This window comes from Pollachius pollachius, assembly GCF_949987615.1.
Source record: "Pollachius pollachius genome assembly, chromosome: 10".
NCBI classification, from domain to species: Eukaryota; Metazoa; Chordata; class Actinopteri; order Gadiformes; family Gadidae; genus Pollachius; species Pollachius pollachius.
The window spans coordinates 13,032,630-13,050,472 of record NC_136943.1 but is presented as its reverse complement, the minus strand read 5'-3'; the positions used below and the strand labels follow the sequence as shown (position 1 = coordinate 13,050,472).

Sequence of the window (17,843 nt, the reverse complement as noted above, 5' to 3'; positions counted from 1 at the left end):
AAGGTTAACGATAAAATATCGACCAAGTTATGAAGTCTGAAATAGTAAGTGTCAGAGAATTGACTTCCATTGTAAAAAATAGTATTTTAAAAGTAGAATATCTTAAAAAGTATAAAATATTTTTAAAATATGAAAAGAAGAGGGCAATTCCAAGCTTATATGAACATTCAAAAATGGGAATGGAGTTTCTAGGTGAAATATTGAGGAAGCAGATAGGTCCCAAATTTTGTAGAGAATAATAAAGAAAGAAAGAATAAAACTTAAGAAGAATAGTTGAGCGCTTGACTCATATTCATATTCATATTCACATCTAATAATTTAATATTTGCACCTTATTTGTGGTCTCTCTCTCGCTTCCCCCCCCCCCCCCCCCAAGGTCATTGGCCATTCCTTCTTATACCAGTTTACACATTCTACCAACAAGAACCCTGTGTCATTCCTGACGAAGGATATGATCATAAGCTAACACAAATATGCAAACATAATGAGAAGCCTTATTTGAACAACAATTATTTGAGCTTGATTTAATTTTCAATCGATCATATGTTATCAAATTATTAGGATTTAGGATTAGAATTTCACACAATGCAATCTGGTTAGTTGTATTTGTTAAAAGCAATGCCTGAAAGTTAATTTACTAGGAAACCTCAAATGATATATGAATGCGGGTTCATCCCCATTTCAAACTAAAATAGTTGAAACGTAACCACCTACCAGCGCTGTTAAGTGCTATTTGAACTTAATAAACTTGTTCATCTATTTCATCTATTTCATTATTTTTCATCTTGTTCAGCAATTTAATGAACATCAACCAGACTACAATATTAAGAAATTTAAACAATGCAAGGGCCAGGTGGATGGACTTCAGTGGCAAGTTTCTCTCACAGCAGAATACACACTCTCCTCAGTCCATACACTGTTCTTCTTCATTCCTCGGGTTTTCCTGGCAGAGAACTTCAACGCTGCATAGTTCAAGGAATCTGTTTCCCTATCCTACAACAGAACCGTATTACTACCAAACATCTGAGAGGATTCACAGTTGCACAGAGTGAAATCCTAATGGTGTACTGGTAGCTGATACTCCTGCGACCAGGAACATGTAGGCTTGCAACCACAACAAACTAGAAAAGTTAGTTTCACCTGGTAGCTAAAATTCAAGTTAGTAACCTCAACTTACGTTAAAATTGACTGGAAAGTCCCTATTTACAATATTATGCTGCTTTTAAAATACAATCCTATATTTCAATCTTTGATAATGATGAATTAAAATGTGTACATACTAAACAGAATACTAAATGTAGAAGTACCTGTTGTTCCTGAATCACTGAGTCATGATCAACATGGTAGGAGGCACTCTGTGTTCCTGGGAATCAGAACCAAATAATATTTACGTTTTAATTTAACTTTACATTTTTTTGATAGGTTCAAATATACCCAATATATATATATGAACACACGCATGAATATACATAATAATAATAATAATAATAATAATAATAATAATAAATTGTTTTTTTAAGGCACCTTTCTCAGCACTCAACAGTGTACAAAGATACAGAAAAGTCATGAAAAAGAAACATATGAATATATGGTAACACTTTATAATAAGGTGCCATAATAACACACGGCCCTATCCCTAACACACGGCCCTAACCCTAACCATAACACACGGCCCTAACCCTAACACACGACCCTAACCCTACGTCTAACCAGCGACACTCTGTGGTCAGTAAAAGAAAACTATTAACTTGTGCCAAATAGATATTTTAGTAACAATTAACAAATATTAACAAAGGGTTAGGTAATGACTAGTTTGCTATTTATTATGGCACCTTATTATAAAGTGTAACCGAATAGGTATTTATAAATGCATTCATGCCAAACAAAAATCTAGCAACAACGTGCTAGATTTCTGCAAAAATACAATAGACCACAGACTCAATTACGTACACAGTGATATCCATCCGCAGTTGGGGATCTCTAACCTGTCTTGAGATCATATCAAGTCACACCAGTACGATTATTAGTGTATAATGCACTTTACCTTTGCAATGCTCACAAACGTGCTTTTTATTTCTGGTTAGAAAGAGTATTATAATCACAACCAGACAGCAAGCCAACAGTATTCCAAGCATCAGGGTAATTCATTCATGCCGAGTTCTAGAATCAAACAATCAACAATGAGTTATCTGAAACCATCAGAACTGACAGTATTTTCTTATATAATTACATATAATGTAATGATGATAAGGAGATAATGACCAATATTTCTTTAAAAGACAAAAAATGTATGGATGAAGTCAAATTACCTGTTATGTCCAATGTGGTTCCATTTCCAAACACAACTTCCCCACATGCTGCCAGGGCACAGTAGTAAGTCCCAGCATCAGAGGAGTCTACATTGTTCTTGGGGAGAGTGTAGACACAGCTCTGTGGAGCAGACGGACCAGAACTATTCTGACATTCACCACTCCTGTTTCCATTCATGTAAAAGGCAGCAGGGTGAGATGGTCCTGATCTGAACCAGTACACACTGGGTTCCCCTTGGCACTGGTTTCTGTGGTCCGTCCTCTGGGAGGTAATAGAGCACTGGAGAGCCACAGGGTCTCCCAGCTGAGCTGATGCTGACACAGACTGTTGGACCACAGTCTGGGAGACAAACCTCTGGTCATTGGGATCTGTACGGTTAAATACAACAATCATCAGAGGAATCAAATCAAATGCTTTGCTGTTTCTAGACCAAATAAATATTGTGCATTTGATAATGGAAATGAATCAGTCAAAGGGATACATCCTACCTTTCAAAGATAAAAATGTGCCCTTGTTCCAATTGTTAAAAACACCTTGTTGACAGAAATAGTTTGCTTCATCGCCTTTAGTTACGTTTCTGATTGTCAAATTGAAGTCCGATCCCACTGTGAATCTCAAAAAAAAGGGTTGATTGAATGTCGTTTTTTTTATGTTTTAACAGCGACTGTTTGGGGAACATATCCAAGAGATTGCTTAACCAGTAAAGCTTTTCTCTATCGTCTGATAAAGCTGCACAATCTAGACTAACAGTATCTCCAAGTTCAGCAGTATTCACAGTGATCAAACGAGGAATCTCTTGCGTCTCAATCTGCACTAAAACAAAGAACAGTTACAACTCATATATCTGGTCTTAAACACGGTTATACTTTGTATTGTTAAATCAATATTGTAAACGAATACATGAATTAAGCAACGTACCAAACTTTACCTCATATCACAACCCTTAAAAAAGGCCTATTTCATTTAATATGAAGAGGAATTTTACTTACTTGCTTCTCTTAGAAGTATCATAGCAAACAATCTTGTTAACATTGTGATTTTTTGGTGCTGGACTTGCGCTGTGCTCACTCAAATGAATGATTTTGACTTTGAAGACCGACATTGACGAACCAAAGTTGAACTGTGATTGGCTAGAACTGAGAGATACCGCATGAAGCAATCCAATGATCCGCTTAGTTATCTGTGAGGTGTAGTTCATGTTAGATTGAACAGTTTAGATAACATGGTACTGGGTTCAGCATTCTTTAACATTGGTTCAACCACGCCCGCAACTGCTTTTTTCTTCAATCTTTTTAGAAGTTTGCAAATAAGTAGAACTGAGAGAAACCCTTACACTACAATATGGCTAAAACTATTTCCTCTTAGTTTTCAGTTGGATTTTAAGTTCATAGGTTAGGATAACTGGGATTGCATGTACTATCTTTATTTGAGCGGCTTTATATGCCCAGAGACAAGGAAAAGCCTGAAGCCGCTTGACATTAGCCTATAACATTGAACAGGGGCATTAAAAAAGTCTTCCAATGTCTTGGTATCATGTATTATTATCATCCAACTCTTGATCTACTGTTGTAAAATGGCAGCCAGAAAACGACATGAGTTAAAGGAAAGGTAAATGTAGTTTCCTAACCGATATTTAGATTAATGAAACATATTGACTGTGACTGCTCTGCCCTATGTTAAAGATTTGCAGACAATCAAGGGTCCTGACTTTTCGTTTCTAAAATAACTCGTTCTCGTTTTACCTTAATAAAGTTCACTTTATTCATGAGTGGGTCCCTTGATGTAGATTTAAGTGGCAACACAGCATTTTTATCCCTTGTCCGGCATCCTACATATTGAGACGATGTCCAGCATTTTGATGAGCTCCAGTTTTAAAAATCAAACCACTGTAGGAAGGACGCAGTTCTTTTATAATGGCTGTGATACAGCAGGGAAGGATGTCATCACAGACTGGGTTTGGTGTCAATTAAACTTCGCAAATGTGGGTCAATTGCATGTTAACCTTTCACTGTCTTTACTGATACCCCCTGACGGGGGAAAATTGGGAGTCACCACAAAGTCACAGGCTATGCAAATTGAGGCAGAATATGATGGATACTACCACACTACCAAGGAGATGCAGCTACAACAAAGACTGTGAAATGACTTATAACAGAGTAGATTCAATCTCTCGTGCGTGTGTGTGTGTTTGTGAATAGCAGTGTTTATGTGTGAACATAAGTGAATAACAATAAGAAATGACTAACAAATATATGATTTGAGGCATGAACGTGTAGACTGCCTAGTGGCCGTCACAGGATGACCTTTATGTTTGTGGTTTTAACTGCTTAGTGTCAAAGATCTTGTTATGAGCGCTCATCCTGTGCTAACTATGTCAGCACTGAGGTTTGAACGCCGATGGTACTGCTACCAACTGCACCAGAGGATGTTATGTATCTCTCATTCTGTCCCCTTCCTGTAAGGGGGGCAAGTTTAGTAGATGAGTGGGAGGCCTCACACTTCAGCTAGACTGGGGCAAAGGTAGACTGCGTTACCACAGCAACCAGGGAATAGTCAATGCAACCTTTAAGCTCACAGCAATATGTAAAACCATTTACACTACAATCCAAAACAGCAAGAAAACACACCATACTGCACGTCACTGCACACCAGGCACCACCCACGTCACTCCCTCTAGGGCAGGTCCACGCGTCAGCCAGGTTCTGAGATGGTCTGGGGCTCGGCAGGGGGCTGAATAGTTGATGTGAATGGACTATTGGTTTTGAGCCAACCTGACGATACATATATTGTGTAAGCAAATGATCCCGATACCTTCATGCATAGGCGTCGATTACGCCGGGGACGCCGGGGACGCGTCCCCACCAGTTTTCGGCAAGATTAATTTTGAACCCCCCAAAAAAAATAAAAATAAATAAATAAAAAATTAAAAATTATGTTGGTTGTGGTATATATGTTATCAATATTGTAATTGGTTTTTGACAAAATATTGGTTTGAATAAATTCAATTGGTCTGTTATAAATTCAAAATTAATTTAAATAGGAAAGCTAAACGTTAAAGCACATAGGGCAAAACACTCCGGTAGCACTAGGCATGCTAGCCAACAGTGTGTCGCGCTGGTAGAGGCTAGCTAGCTAAAAAAACTCAAGAATGACATATTTCTAGAATAATATTAATTTAACTGAGCTCATAAGACACTAGCACACTTACTGTGCATGTCAGCTTCAACTGCTTAGCTTTAAAAAAAAGCTCTGATGTCCTGTCCACTCCTTTTTGACATTATGCTGTATAATTAACTAGGTAGGATGAGAGAATGTCGGGCTCTGGTCGTATCGCTATCTCGTCTTTTTTCAGTCGTGACTAGATGCCCCCTCTGCAGCACCGTAGTTGTGGATTATTTTTGTATGAGGCGCCAGCCTGGCTTGGACAATGAATGAGATATTAATACCAATACTCGATATGGCTGGTATGCAATGATGAGGCATCAGACCGTCAATTAATTTTAGAATGAATACATAGGAAAAAAACACCAGACCGTTAGTACCACGGATGGACAGTATCAGAGCGAAAACCTGTTGAACTAAATGGATGTGGTTAGGCAGCAGGCATGCAGGCAACCCCGCGGGATACATCTGCAAACCACTGGCACATTAATAAAGGTAAGATGCGATATTTATTGCATCAGATTTGCTGGTACTTTGGCAAGATCATTTTTTGCCCTCATGTGGTCAGCTGTTTTAACTTGAAATAGTACTACTAGCCATAGCCTCCAAGTAGCTTAACTTAAATTATCCAGTGTTTGCGTTCTTACGATGTTGGGTATAGACTAGTGGATATTACGATAGTGGAGTCGGTGGAGTCAGTCTCTTGTTGACTCAAAGTGACTTTTGGTCATTCGCTTTGATTGAATTCTGGAATAATTGTGTCTGTGTGGTTGGGGGGGGGGGGGGGAGTGCATGGGTTTCGGTCAGAATGCCCTGTAGATTGGATGGATGTGTGTTGTGAATTGAGAACAGCCAGCTCATGATGTGATATATAGCGTTCAGCTATAATTATTTTTAGCTTTTTCGATCTTTTTGTAGTGCTATGTGTAGCTACACGTTTGCCCCTTCTGAACTTAAACACGTAGGTAGTAAGCTCCTCTTTGTTTATGTTGGTATAGCTCATGCCATGTCACGTCAACATTGAGTGCATCATGGAGCAGAACATAGTGGGTCATCATGTCCAATGCTTTTTGAAAACGCTTTCTTCATAAAACGTGTCAGACATCATTTTTTTGTATAAATTTTATATTAGTAAGCTACATGGGTATCCCGTCTTTCAGAACCTTTCATGACCTGCGCTAAAGAAAAATAAGGTGCATCCTCAATGTACCCAGCACTTCTGAAAAAGCACTCCAGATTGCGTCGCTGTCCCCACCACATTTCAAACCAAACTGACGCCAATGCCTTCATGAATTGATGTTTCCCGTATGGCTGGTGTTCAGCCCAGCTCCTCCCACCGCTAGATATTTTGTAATGAACGGTCCTGTGTGTTATAAACATGTCCTTTGTGTTATTTTTTTATCAACCTGATACAGAAATCACGACGGAATTCCCATTTTTTTTTCCCAACAAAGCAACTTTATTAATCATAATAAACCATCAACAAATATTCAGTGTAACATTTTCCAGTCTGCATATTATATGCATAATTGAGGTTATTTTTTAAGTTTGCAAAGAAACAAATAAATCAAACATGAGAATGGTGACAAGCAGGCCAAGAATCTGATGTTAGTACTGATCTTAGCCAATCTCTAAGACACTAGATGTTGATGCTGAATAATGGATACACTATTACATCCTCCTAAATGAATAAACAATGCAATATTTTCAAGCTGATTAACAACTGGTTGTGTTATCACCATGTCATGGGCAACAAGGTCCGAGTTGTTTCTGAGAATAAGAACAGAAGAAGGAGATTTACTTTTCCCACATCTAAGTGGTGTATGACGCAATTTTATCAGATCTTGTGTTGGATATAATACAGTTCAGAAGCCCTCCCAGACCTGTCCTGAGGTCGTATAATCTTTGTGAACAGTCTAAGTGTATAATCAATGATGCTATTGAAATGCTCACAAACCTTATTTCTTGTTAATGATAGGATTAAAATCACAAGCAGACAGCAAGCCAACAGCATCCGGTGCACCAACATCGCTACAAAACAGTTGGGTTCTAGAATCAGACAATCAAGAATTAATCAGAAGAACTCATCATAGTATTTCTGTAGCACTTCATACAGATGTCCCACTACATACAATATTTAAAATAAAATCGAAAATCTGCCACATCACTTTAAAATATTTCCCAACAGTAGGAAGTAGAATATATTGACCTCTTATGTCCAACCTCTGGTCTTTGAGATCTGGACAATAAAATAAAAGATTATCTATATTTTTTCAATGTGAATTTGGCTCAAAAATCCAAAAGCATTGAAAACAGGATAGCTTACCCTTGACAGACAAAAAAGTGCCGTTAATCCAACTATCAAAAAAACGTTGCCGACAAAAGTAGTTTGCTTCATCACCTTTGGTTACGTTTGAGATTCTCAGACTGAAGTCAGATACCCCTTCCACAATGAAGGTTAAATTAAATGGGGGATAAATTGTAATTGAATCTTGCACTCTTGCGGCGACTGTTAGGGGGATATATCCAGGAGCCTGCTTGTACCAGTGAAACTTATCATCATTTTTTTTAGCCGCACAATGTAAAATAACAGTATCTCCAGGAACCTCTCAACATCTCCGTGGAACCTCTTGGGTCTGAATTGGCACTAAAAGACATAAGAAATAAGAAGGAATAGAGTGTTTAAAAGTGTATAATTGTTTGACAACTTAGTATTATAAATAAATATAGATAAATAATTGAACACAACATTAATTATTTAGGTAAAATTGTGAATTTGATTTAATTTGAAGAGTAGTTTTACTTACATGCTGTACCCAGAATTGTCAGAGCAAACAATGATGCTAACATTGTGATCTTTTGGTGATGAACTAGCACTGGACTCAAGTGAGTCCAACACTTACATATCATAGATCAACTGTGATTGGATGTAACATAGAGACACTGAATGTAGCGAGCCAATCCAGCAGGGGCAATAGTGTAGTGGCTAGGGCGTTTGACTCCCAGCCAAATAAAATTAAATATTAGTGCCACTACTATTAGTAAAAATAGTGATTGTAATATTAGAAGTAATAATACGGTCACCAGGAACAATAGTAGTTTAATTTATTTAAACAGATTTAAAGCATATCTCATAAAAAAATGGAAGTGGAGCAAGATCTTGTGCTGATGTGGTTTTACCTCTAGCACCATTGATCTCATTATGGCCGTTCATTCTGTGCTAGCTTTGTATGTGGTTTACAAAGAAGAACCAGAGGACTCTAAATATAGCTCACTATGTCCTCATCCTGTATAACTTTGTTATGGGGAGTGACCGTTTTTTGTATACATACATCTTCTTTTTTTGTGTGTCTCTTCTCAAGGTGATTTTTTTCTTTCGTAAAGTGATTGAGGGTTTAGTGTTGCAAAGCAATGCCCAGTATTCCCTTTTTGATGTTGTCCTGATCATGAGCAAGATGGTGATTTCTAGACCTAACCCTAACCCTAGCTGTTGATTTTTTTCAAAGCTTTGACCCACCGGTTACAATGCATTTGCTGGGAAAGTGGGAAAATAAAGCGAAATTTGTGTTTATAAGACTATAAGTCTTCTTCTATGTACATTCTTAAAACCAGGAACTCTGTACTTCATTTTTTAATCAGAAGTGGATGCTTAGGATACGTTCCAATCAGCTAAAAGACACCCCCTCCTGAATGATCACAATGTGTTATCACACTGTCTATGACGCAGCCCCTATCTTCGCCAAAACTTCTGAATGTGCGCCTCAGTCTCCAAGTCAGTGAGCATATGCAATGGCGTGTAAGCACAGAATCGAAACCTATAGCTTTGTGAGCATTATTGGGGAACACTACCTAGCCAGGGTAGTTTGTATGCACGTACAGCTACACTGCAAGAGGAGTTGAGTTGAATAAACATCATGGTGGACTTAAATCTGAACATAGGCAAAGTCATCAATTAGCCTGGGGCCTTAACAAAATCTACCAGAAACACTAAGTACACAACAAGCAGAATTTACATTTTTTGCACAGCATTTCTAATTATAAGAAATAATCAATTCATAGATTCATGAGAATAAACAAGTACTGATTATGTAACATAATTAAAGTCATCCATCCAATCAGAACCTGACAATACCACATCATTCCTTCAGCCTCATGAGGTGACACAATCTCCCTGGTTGAAATTGAAATTGAAATGTCTTTAATGTCCCCAAGGGGCAATTTGGTTTACAACACGTAGCCAACACATACAAAAAGACACAGGAAAAACATGGACTAGATACGAAGGACACATTTAGACAATTACGCACACAAGCGGCTACAGTTGTGTGTCGCCGCAGCAAGGCAGCACCGTCATGAAATGGATGGGCTTCAGTAGCGGGTTTCTCTCGCAGCAGAATACACACTCTCCTGAGTCCTTTCACTGTGCTTCTTCCTTCCTCTGGTTTTCCTGCCAGAGAACTCCAACGCTGCGTAGTTCAAGGTATCAGTTTCCCCATCCTACAACAGAGAACTGTGTATTACTAACAAACATCTGAGAGGATTCACAGCCGTATAAGGACCACTTCTTCCATAGTGAATGTCAAACCTACAATCCTACAATACTGGTGTAAAGGCGTCTCATCCTATACTGGGGCCTAGACAGGCCCGGCGCCACACGGGGGCAAAAGGGTGCAATGCCCCCTCAGTTATAATATTGTGCCCCCTTAGTTTTCTATCCATATTTCCTACCACACAATCTGCCCCATCTATATTCTCGCCCTAATCGCGGGGTCGGAGCGCTTCATTCACACGACTCTACTGCACACATGGAATATCAAAGTTGGACATTTCAACAGCTGAAAGGAAACAATTGGGATTGGCCTTCGAAAAATAAGGTTAGGGTCAATTTGACCATTTAGGTTTACTTTCAAAGTTATGTAGTGCAAAAATAAAAAAACTTTAACAGAGCAGCTGAATGTTATATTTGAATCACAACTCTTTTGAAACAGTGTAAGAGGAGGCAGCCTGGTTGGCCTTGTATTATGTTGTAACGTTTTCCGTGGGAAATGTCAGTAATACGCGTAACATTAATTAATCATTGGCATTGCTGCCAAGAAGGGGATTTAATGTTAAAGTTGTTTTACATGGAACAATAGTTGCTCACTTTGCATTTCATCGATGAGGGTGGGCAGACCCTGACCATCTCTGTTGTTGTCATACACAACGTATTACGGCACTCTTGTGATAAGACAGCTTGGTAGGGAATTATCTGTGTTTTAATATGGTTTAGTTGCCTGTTTTCTTGCAGCAATACAGCCGAGTGGGGCTGAAAATACATGGTGTCTACTACAGATAACTACAGATTATTATCCCTCCTGTCTTATCAGCAAGTAAAAAATAGTTGTGCCCCCTGTCGTTTCCGTCCTCTCGTTAATCCTGCCAACGGGTGAGGGCCGAGAATGTTTTGTGACCAAAGCCAACCCTAAACACGTTCATTTGACCCGACAGAAAAAACTCATCCATGAAGGATAGAGAGAGAGAATTTTTTGACCTCGATCATACCTATTAGAAGTCACATATCCAAATAATTAGATCTTATTTCTATTACTTAATTCCAATTAGGTGACCTCCATGAAATACTGCTCAAAAACTAGTGTTTCTCAATAAAGATTAACATGGAGCCAAACAATTAAACACATTGTTTTTCATTACATTGTTTTTCGGTCAAACCATTTTATCCTAAAAGTAGAAACAAATATGGACAAAATGTCAAATATTGTCTCTTTTTACGTGGATTTATATGGAATAAGTACCATCCAACATGAACCGCAAGTCCTAGCTGGTTGTAATGTTGATAGATTGTAGATTTTATCTCCACGGCACTAAACACAAAAGTTCTGCTAGTTGACAAACGTATAGAATAAATTAACTTTCCATTGAAATTGGATCTCTTTATTCGTAGTACTATGTAACACCATGAAAGTTAATATCAACTGAATGCAACATTTTGAAACAACTGTACCTGTGGTTCCTGAATCACTGAGTCGTTTGGGAAAGAGTAGGAAGCACCCAGTGTTCCTGACAACAAGAACGGAAGAATAACATTCACTTTTAAGATTAAGTAGTTTACGCAGAATTGATGTAACCCCAATATAAATGTTTATGTTAAAAAACAGAAATTAAGATGTACGCCAAACTATTACTACTGTGATTCCTAAACTAAGACCAATTTCTATGAAATCAAGTGTTCCACAAAATTAATTCTTGAGAAGGTACAGACCTTTGCAATGCTCACAAACTTGCTTTTTATTTCTGGTGAGAAGGAGGATTATAATCACAACCAGAGAGCAAGCCAACAGTATTCCAAGCACCATGGTTGGTATAACCAGCTTGGGTCCTGGAATCAACAAGGTGTCATCATGAATCTGTTGAAATCATGTTTTCTGTAACATTACATTCCCATAAGGTCATGACTCATGACTCTTATATATTATATGTTGAAATAAAAACTCAAACCAATCAGGTTATTAATTATGTCTGTTATCTTCTTAAGTAGGAAGTAAAATGTATTGACCTGGTATGTCCAGCTGGGTTCCATTTCCAAACACAACTTCCCCACATGCTGCCAGGGCACAGTAGTAAGTCCCAGCATCAGAGGAGTCTACATTGTTCTTGGGGAGAGTGTACACACAGCTCTGTGTAGCAGATGGAGGCCCAGAACTATTCTGACATTCACCACTCCTGTTTCCATTCATGTAAACGACTGCAGGGTGAGAAGGTCCTGATCCAGATCTGAACCAGTACACACTGGGTTCCCCTTGGCACTGGTTGCTGGGGTTCGTCCTCTGGGAGGTAATAGAGCACTGGAGAGCCATAGGGTCTCCCAGCTGAGCTGATGCAGACACAGGCTGTTGGACCACAGTCTGGGAGACAAACCTCTGGTCATTGGGATCTATACAGTTAAATAAAACAATCATCAGAAGAAATAAACCAAATGTCTTTGCAGCTCTCTCAGAGAAAATGTATTTTCGATCATGATATTTAAAACAACAAATATTCAAACAAATATATGATTTACCTTTGACGGTCAGGAAAACACCATTGTTCCAAATGTTTAGATATTGTCCTCCTTGTTTACAGAAATAACTTGCTTCATCCTCTTTTTTAATGTTGCTGATTGTCAAATTGAAGGTACTTCCATTTCCCGCTTTGAACCTCAACATAAAAGACTTGTAAATCTTTGATGTATAATATCTGCTAGCTACCATTTGGGGATTATTTCCCATAGTCTGCTTGTACCAGTATAACTCTTCATTGATGTTCTGTTTTTTCAAAACCGTACAATTGAGAGTAACAGTATCTCCAAGTTCAGCTTTTTTCAAATACAATGATTGAGGTTCCTCTTGGGTCTGAATCAGCACTAAAACATAAAGAAAAACAAGAAAGAGACTTACATCACTATTGTTGTACATTTAGTATAAAAAATGGATAACATCGTATACAAAAGCATTACTTACATGCAGTACTCAGAATTGTTATTGCAGTACTCAACAATGTCATGGTTTGATGCTGAACCAGCGCTGGACTCACTGAAGTGAATGATTCTGACTTTAGACTAACATTTTCATATCCTGGGACCACTGTGATTGGTTGAACTTAAAGGGACTGAATGATGCAAGCCACCGATTGACTTAGTTACTGTGAGGGACAGTTCATGTTGGATTTAAATCTAAACTGAACACTGAAATGTTGTTCACTTTGTTTTTATCTAACTGGTATTTTCCCTGAATCATGAATACATTTGATTTAACTTGCTGGATTGCTATCAATGTTATGAATTTCAATTGTAAAATATAAGTATCTCTCTCTCTCACACACACACACACACACACACACACACACACACACACACACACACACACAGTATACATAGCTTAAGTGCCTGATCATTAGTTAGTATCAAGACAGAAATGGGGAGTACGTATTGGAAAACAAATCTAGAGACATGTTAATTATGTCACATTGTTATGAGAATTAGTCTGATAGAAGCATCACATGAGAAATTGGGAATTGTATGCATTACTATTATCAGTAGAAGTAGAGGCAGTATTGGTTTTAGCAGTAACATTAGTAGAAGACACTGTATTAGTAGCAGTAGTAGTAGTTGAAAAACACTGAAAGTGAGAAGTTAAATTCACCTCTCTGGGACCTAGGACAGATCTTATAGAATTAGTTTGATTGTTTGACTACAAAAATCAACCCCAGCTATAGGCCGAGAGATATGGATGCGCTCTGTGTTGGAGCAGCTTCAAGAAACTCAAGCCTTTTATAACCACCAGTGTAAGTGGCAGTTAATACAACAACCCCATGAAGATAACATTTTAGGCTTTGCTTCCTTTAATCTTTCTCCCTATAGTGTATGTGTTTTAACCACTGGTTTGTTAACAGAGAGTGAGGCAGCAAGTTGAGAGGCAGGGGCGGTGGCTGGTAATGTCTTTGCTTTTGACACACCACCACAACTCTCTTAAGCATACCTAGACCTGACTCCGGTCTCAACATGTGTGTGTGAAGAAAGTGGAACCCCTTCTCACTGTCTCTCCCATTCCAGCAAAAGGATTGTTGCATTTGTACTTCCGTCGCAGTAGGGGGCAGTAGGTTAGTCCATCTAGCCTTGGCCAGGAAAGGGGGTGACTGAAGGTAGGTGCTGGCTTGATGTGAGGCCAGAACTAGGAACCGCATGTTATGTTATTCTATGCTATGCTATGCCAAATAATGCTATGCTAAGTTGCCAAATTGGGAACAGCTATTATTTTTGAAACATTCATTTATATTTTGACGGGTGGATTTCTTTTTGTTTATTTATTTTTGGGCTTTTGTTTGAGGTAAATAAAACGTCACTCTTTTTTCCAAACGGATATTGTGATAAAAAACAATATTAGACTTACTCAAAATGGACTAGAAAGCCACCAATTTTACTCCTTTTAAAATCAAATGTTCTGTCCATACGTTAATTCCCAAAGCACTAAATATTAGTTATGCTTGGTGATTAATTAATAGACATACACATTATAAAAAGATACAGAATGCCGATGTACCTGTTCTTGTATCACTGAGGCATGTAAAACATGGTAGGAGACATTGGGATTTCCTCTCAATAACAAGGGAAGAAGAATATTTACCTTTTAAGATAAAATGTATAATGTAATGCAACATTTCAGGGAACCTTGATATAAAAACCATTTAAATGTTTACATGGAAATATATATACAGTATATGTCAAACAATTAAAACAAACACTGTAAAATACAATGTATCATCTTCTAAACTTCGCTATCTCTGTCAAACATAGGGATTTCAAACCTATTCTGAGGTCATATGAAGTCACATCAGTAGGCTAGAATGTCAATAAGTGTAGAATGTACTGTACCTTTGCAAAACTCACAAATTATATTTTTATTTCTGGTTATGAGGTTGATTATGTTCCCAACAAGACAGCAAGCCAACAGTATTCCAAGCACCACGGACGGTTACTAGATGCCTGTATGGTTCTAGAATTAAACGTGAAGAATTAGATGCCATGGTATCGGCTAAGAACAATTACATATCATATAATGAAAGGTGATATCATTGTTTATGAAAAAGTACAATATTTTCATAATGTTAAATATAGGAAAACATTTAGATTCAAGTCCCAGTAAATAAACTATAAATATTATAAATATGAATCTATTATAATTTAAAGTAATTTAATAAACTAGAAGTAAGAAATACAATATAATGACCTGGGCCCCGTTTACCGATAGCATCATTAGCCTGAGTAGTTCGTTAGCCTTTGGTCCGATGCGCGTACGACGCACTTCACAAACTACTTAGGCTAACGATGCTTTCGGGAAACTAAGCCCTGTTGTGTCCAGTTTGGTTCCATTTCCAAACACAACTTCCCCACATGCTGCCAGGGCACAGCAGTAAGTCCAAGCATCAGAGGAGTCTACATTGTTCATGGGGAGAGTGTAGACACAGCTCTGTGGAGCAGACGGAGGCCCAGAACTATTCTGACATTCACCATTCCGTTTCCATTCAGGTAAACGGCAGCAGGCTGAGATGATCCTGATCCTGATCTGAACCAGTACACACTCGGTTTCCCTTGGCACTGGTTACTGTTGTCCTTCCTCTGGGAGTTAATACAGCACTAGAGAGCCACAGGGTCTCCCAGCTGAGCTGATGCTGACGCTCCCAGACTGTTGGGAGACAAATATCTGGTCATCGGGATCTGTATGCTTAAATAAAACAATCATCTTAAGAAACAACCGAATAGGTGTTTGGTTCTTTATAGTTATTACCTGCACAAAATATTTGGTGGGTCCTTGCCAGAGGCGTCAAGTGGGTTTGGCAAGGTGGAAACATTGCCTTGTACTGGGTCAATGTATGAGGTGCACATCACATCAAACAATAGGAAATACATTTTTTTTATCGTAAGGTACACATTTTTTGTTGTTTTTTCAAATATCTCTTTGTAAAGTGAAATTATCCGAAATTTCCTGTCAATAACCGGAGGCCTGTTTCTACAATATGTATGACTGGGTTGAGTATACAATGCCCTTAGATTAGGTTTTCTGTGTAGTTTGTTTTATTGGCTTTTTCATCTGTCCACAAGGTTCTGAATTTGGTTAGACTAAATTGACAATAGTACATTTGTTTGTGTAGTTTGACTATATGTAAGGCAATTTGGATTCAGTTTATGCTGGGTGAGGTTTAGTTGTACAGATTCTAGGAATAACCAATTTACTGACTTTTTTTACTCGGCAGGCCTTACTAACAGTGATTCTCGGATTGTAGGCCTGATTTCATTTCAGTTTGGAGTGACACTTTGTGTGATAGTGACTTCAGCAATACATGAGGCCTACTACTTCCAAGAAATACAAGCCACATAACTGCTAGTGTAAAGTGGCAGTTAATGATGAAAGCAAACGAAAGATAACACTTTTTAGTGTCGCTTCCTTTCATCTTTCTTGCTACAGTATTTTTTTGCTACCACAGGGTTGGAAACAGAGGGTTAGGTCCCAAATTTAGAGGTTAGGCGGTGGCTGGCTATGTCTTTGTTTTTTTCGACACACCGCCGAAACTCAAACCAGAAATTGGCCCAACTGTAGGTATCAACAGGATGAGATGCTAAGGTTCTTCAGAAGCCAATAATGAAATCTAAATATATTGCAGTTCACTGACTGAACCTGAATGGTGATTGTTTGTTTGGTGAACAGAGAAAGATAGTAATCATGTCAACTTTTGCTTGTATTTGCTTTTTCAAAGAGGAAGGTAAACTAGAAAATGCATTTCCTGCAGAAAATGCAGTGAGTGCTGTAGTACAAAGTGAGGTTTAAAATATATTTTAATAAAGCCACATAGATTAAGACATAAAGAAACGTTAAATGGCTTAAAACAAGGGTGAAGGAAATGAATTGACAGCTGAATGAAAAGCGCAAAGCATTGCTAAAAATGCAGCAATGTAAAAGGAATTGAACTGAAAAATCTGAAATAGCCGAAATTGTATGTACTCGCCTTATGCTCCTTTTTCCAGCCTAACGTTATTAAAAGTTGTCCAATTGGGCGGGAAAATCGCTCATCCTAAATAGTAGTCCAATTGAGGGAGAAAACTGGCCAATCTGGCAACACTGCCTGCACGTCCTCGCGCTCTAACCTCAGCGTAAATAAATGAGACTAACTGAAAACAAGCTGACATGGAACTTAAACTGTGATTTTGAAAAAAAGTATAACGGTAATCAAACTTTTTTTATTATTGAAGATAGAAGTGTGTTGATTTGTTAAACCTTTGAACGAAGGTTAACGATAAAATATTGACCAAGTTACGAAGTCTGAAATAGTAAGTGTCAGAGAATTGACTTCCATTGTCAAAAATAGTATTTTTAAAGTAGAATATCTTAAAAAGTATAAAATATTTTACAAATCTGAAAAGAAGCGGGTGATTCCAAGCTTATATGAACATTCAAAAATGGGAATGGAGTCTCTAGGTGAAATATTGAGGAAGCAGATAGGTCCCAAATTTTGTAGAGAATAATAAAGAAAGAAAGAATAAAACTTAAGAAGAATAGTTCATATTCACATCTAATAATTTAATATCTTCACCTTATTTGTGGTCTCTCTCTCGCTCCCCCCCCCCCCCCCCCCCCCCCCAAGGTCATTGGCCATTCCTTCTTATACCAGTTTACACATTCTACCAACAAGAACCCTGTGTCATTCCTGACGAAGGATATGATCATAAGCTTAAACAAATATGCAAACATAATGAGAAGCCTTAATTGAACAACAATTATTTGAGCTTGATTTAATTTTCAATCGATCATATGTTATCAAATTATTAGGATTTAGGATTAGAT

General features: G+C 38.0%; 1 protein-coding gene and 1 long non-coding RNA gene across 3 annotated transcripts; both read right to left on the bottom strand.

Annotated features, from left to right (window-relative positions):
* Window positions 1-389: 389 nt before the first annotated feature.
* On the bottom strand, window positions 390-3,414 carry LOC307081668. 2 transcript variants are annotated; one of them, XR_013812161.1, is made up of 6 exons: window positions 3,300-3,414; window positions 2,799-2,923; window positions 2,310-2,678; window positions 2,045-2,160; window positions 1,308-1,363; window positions 390-993 (listed from the first exon to the last, which is right to left on the bottom strand). It is a non-coding gene; the product is annotated as an uncharacterized lncRNA (long non-coding RNA). The 2 variants fall into 2 exon arrangements; XR_013812162.1 differs by having other exon boundaries at window positions 2,799-3,364.
* A 6,233-nt stretch (window positions 3,415-9,647) lies between these two features.
* Window positions 9,648-13,028, bottom strand: LOC307081384 (uncharacterized protein). Its single transcript, XM_079744540.1, has 6 exons — window positions 12,969-13,028; window positions 12,530-12,871; window positions 12,026-12,403; window positions 11,732-11,848; window positions 11,474-11,529; window positions 9,648-9,969 (listed from the first exon to the last, which is right to left on the bottom strand). Exons 1-6 carry the CDS (start codon window positions 13,009-13,011, stop codon window positions 9,841-9,843), a joined length of 1,065 nt encoding a protein of 354 aa, XP_079600666.1. The 5' UTR covers window positions 13,012-13,028; the 3' UTR covers window positions 9,648-9,840.
* Window positions 13,029-17,843: the final 4,815 nt, after the last annotated feature.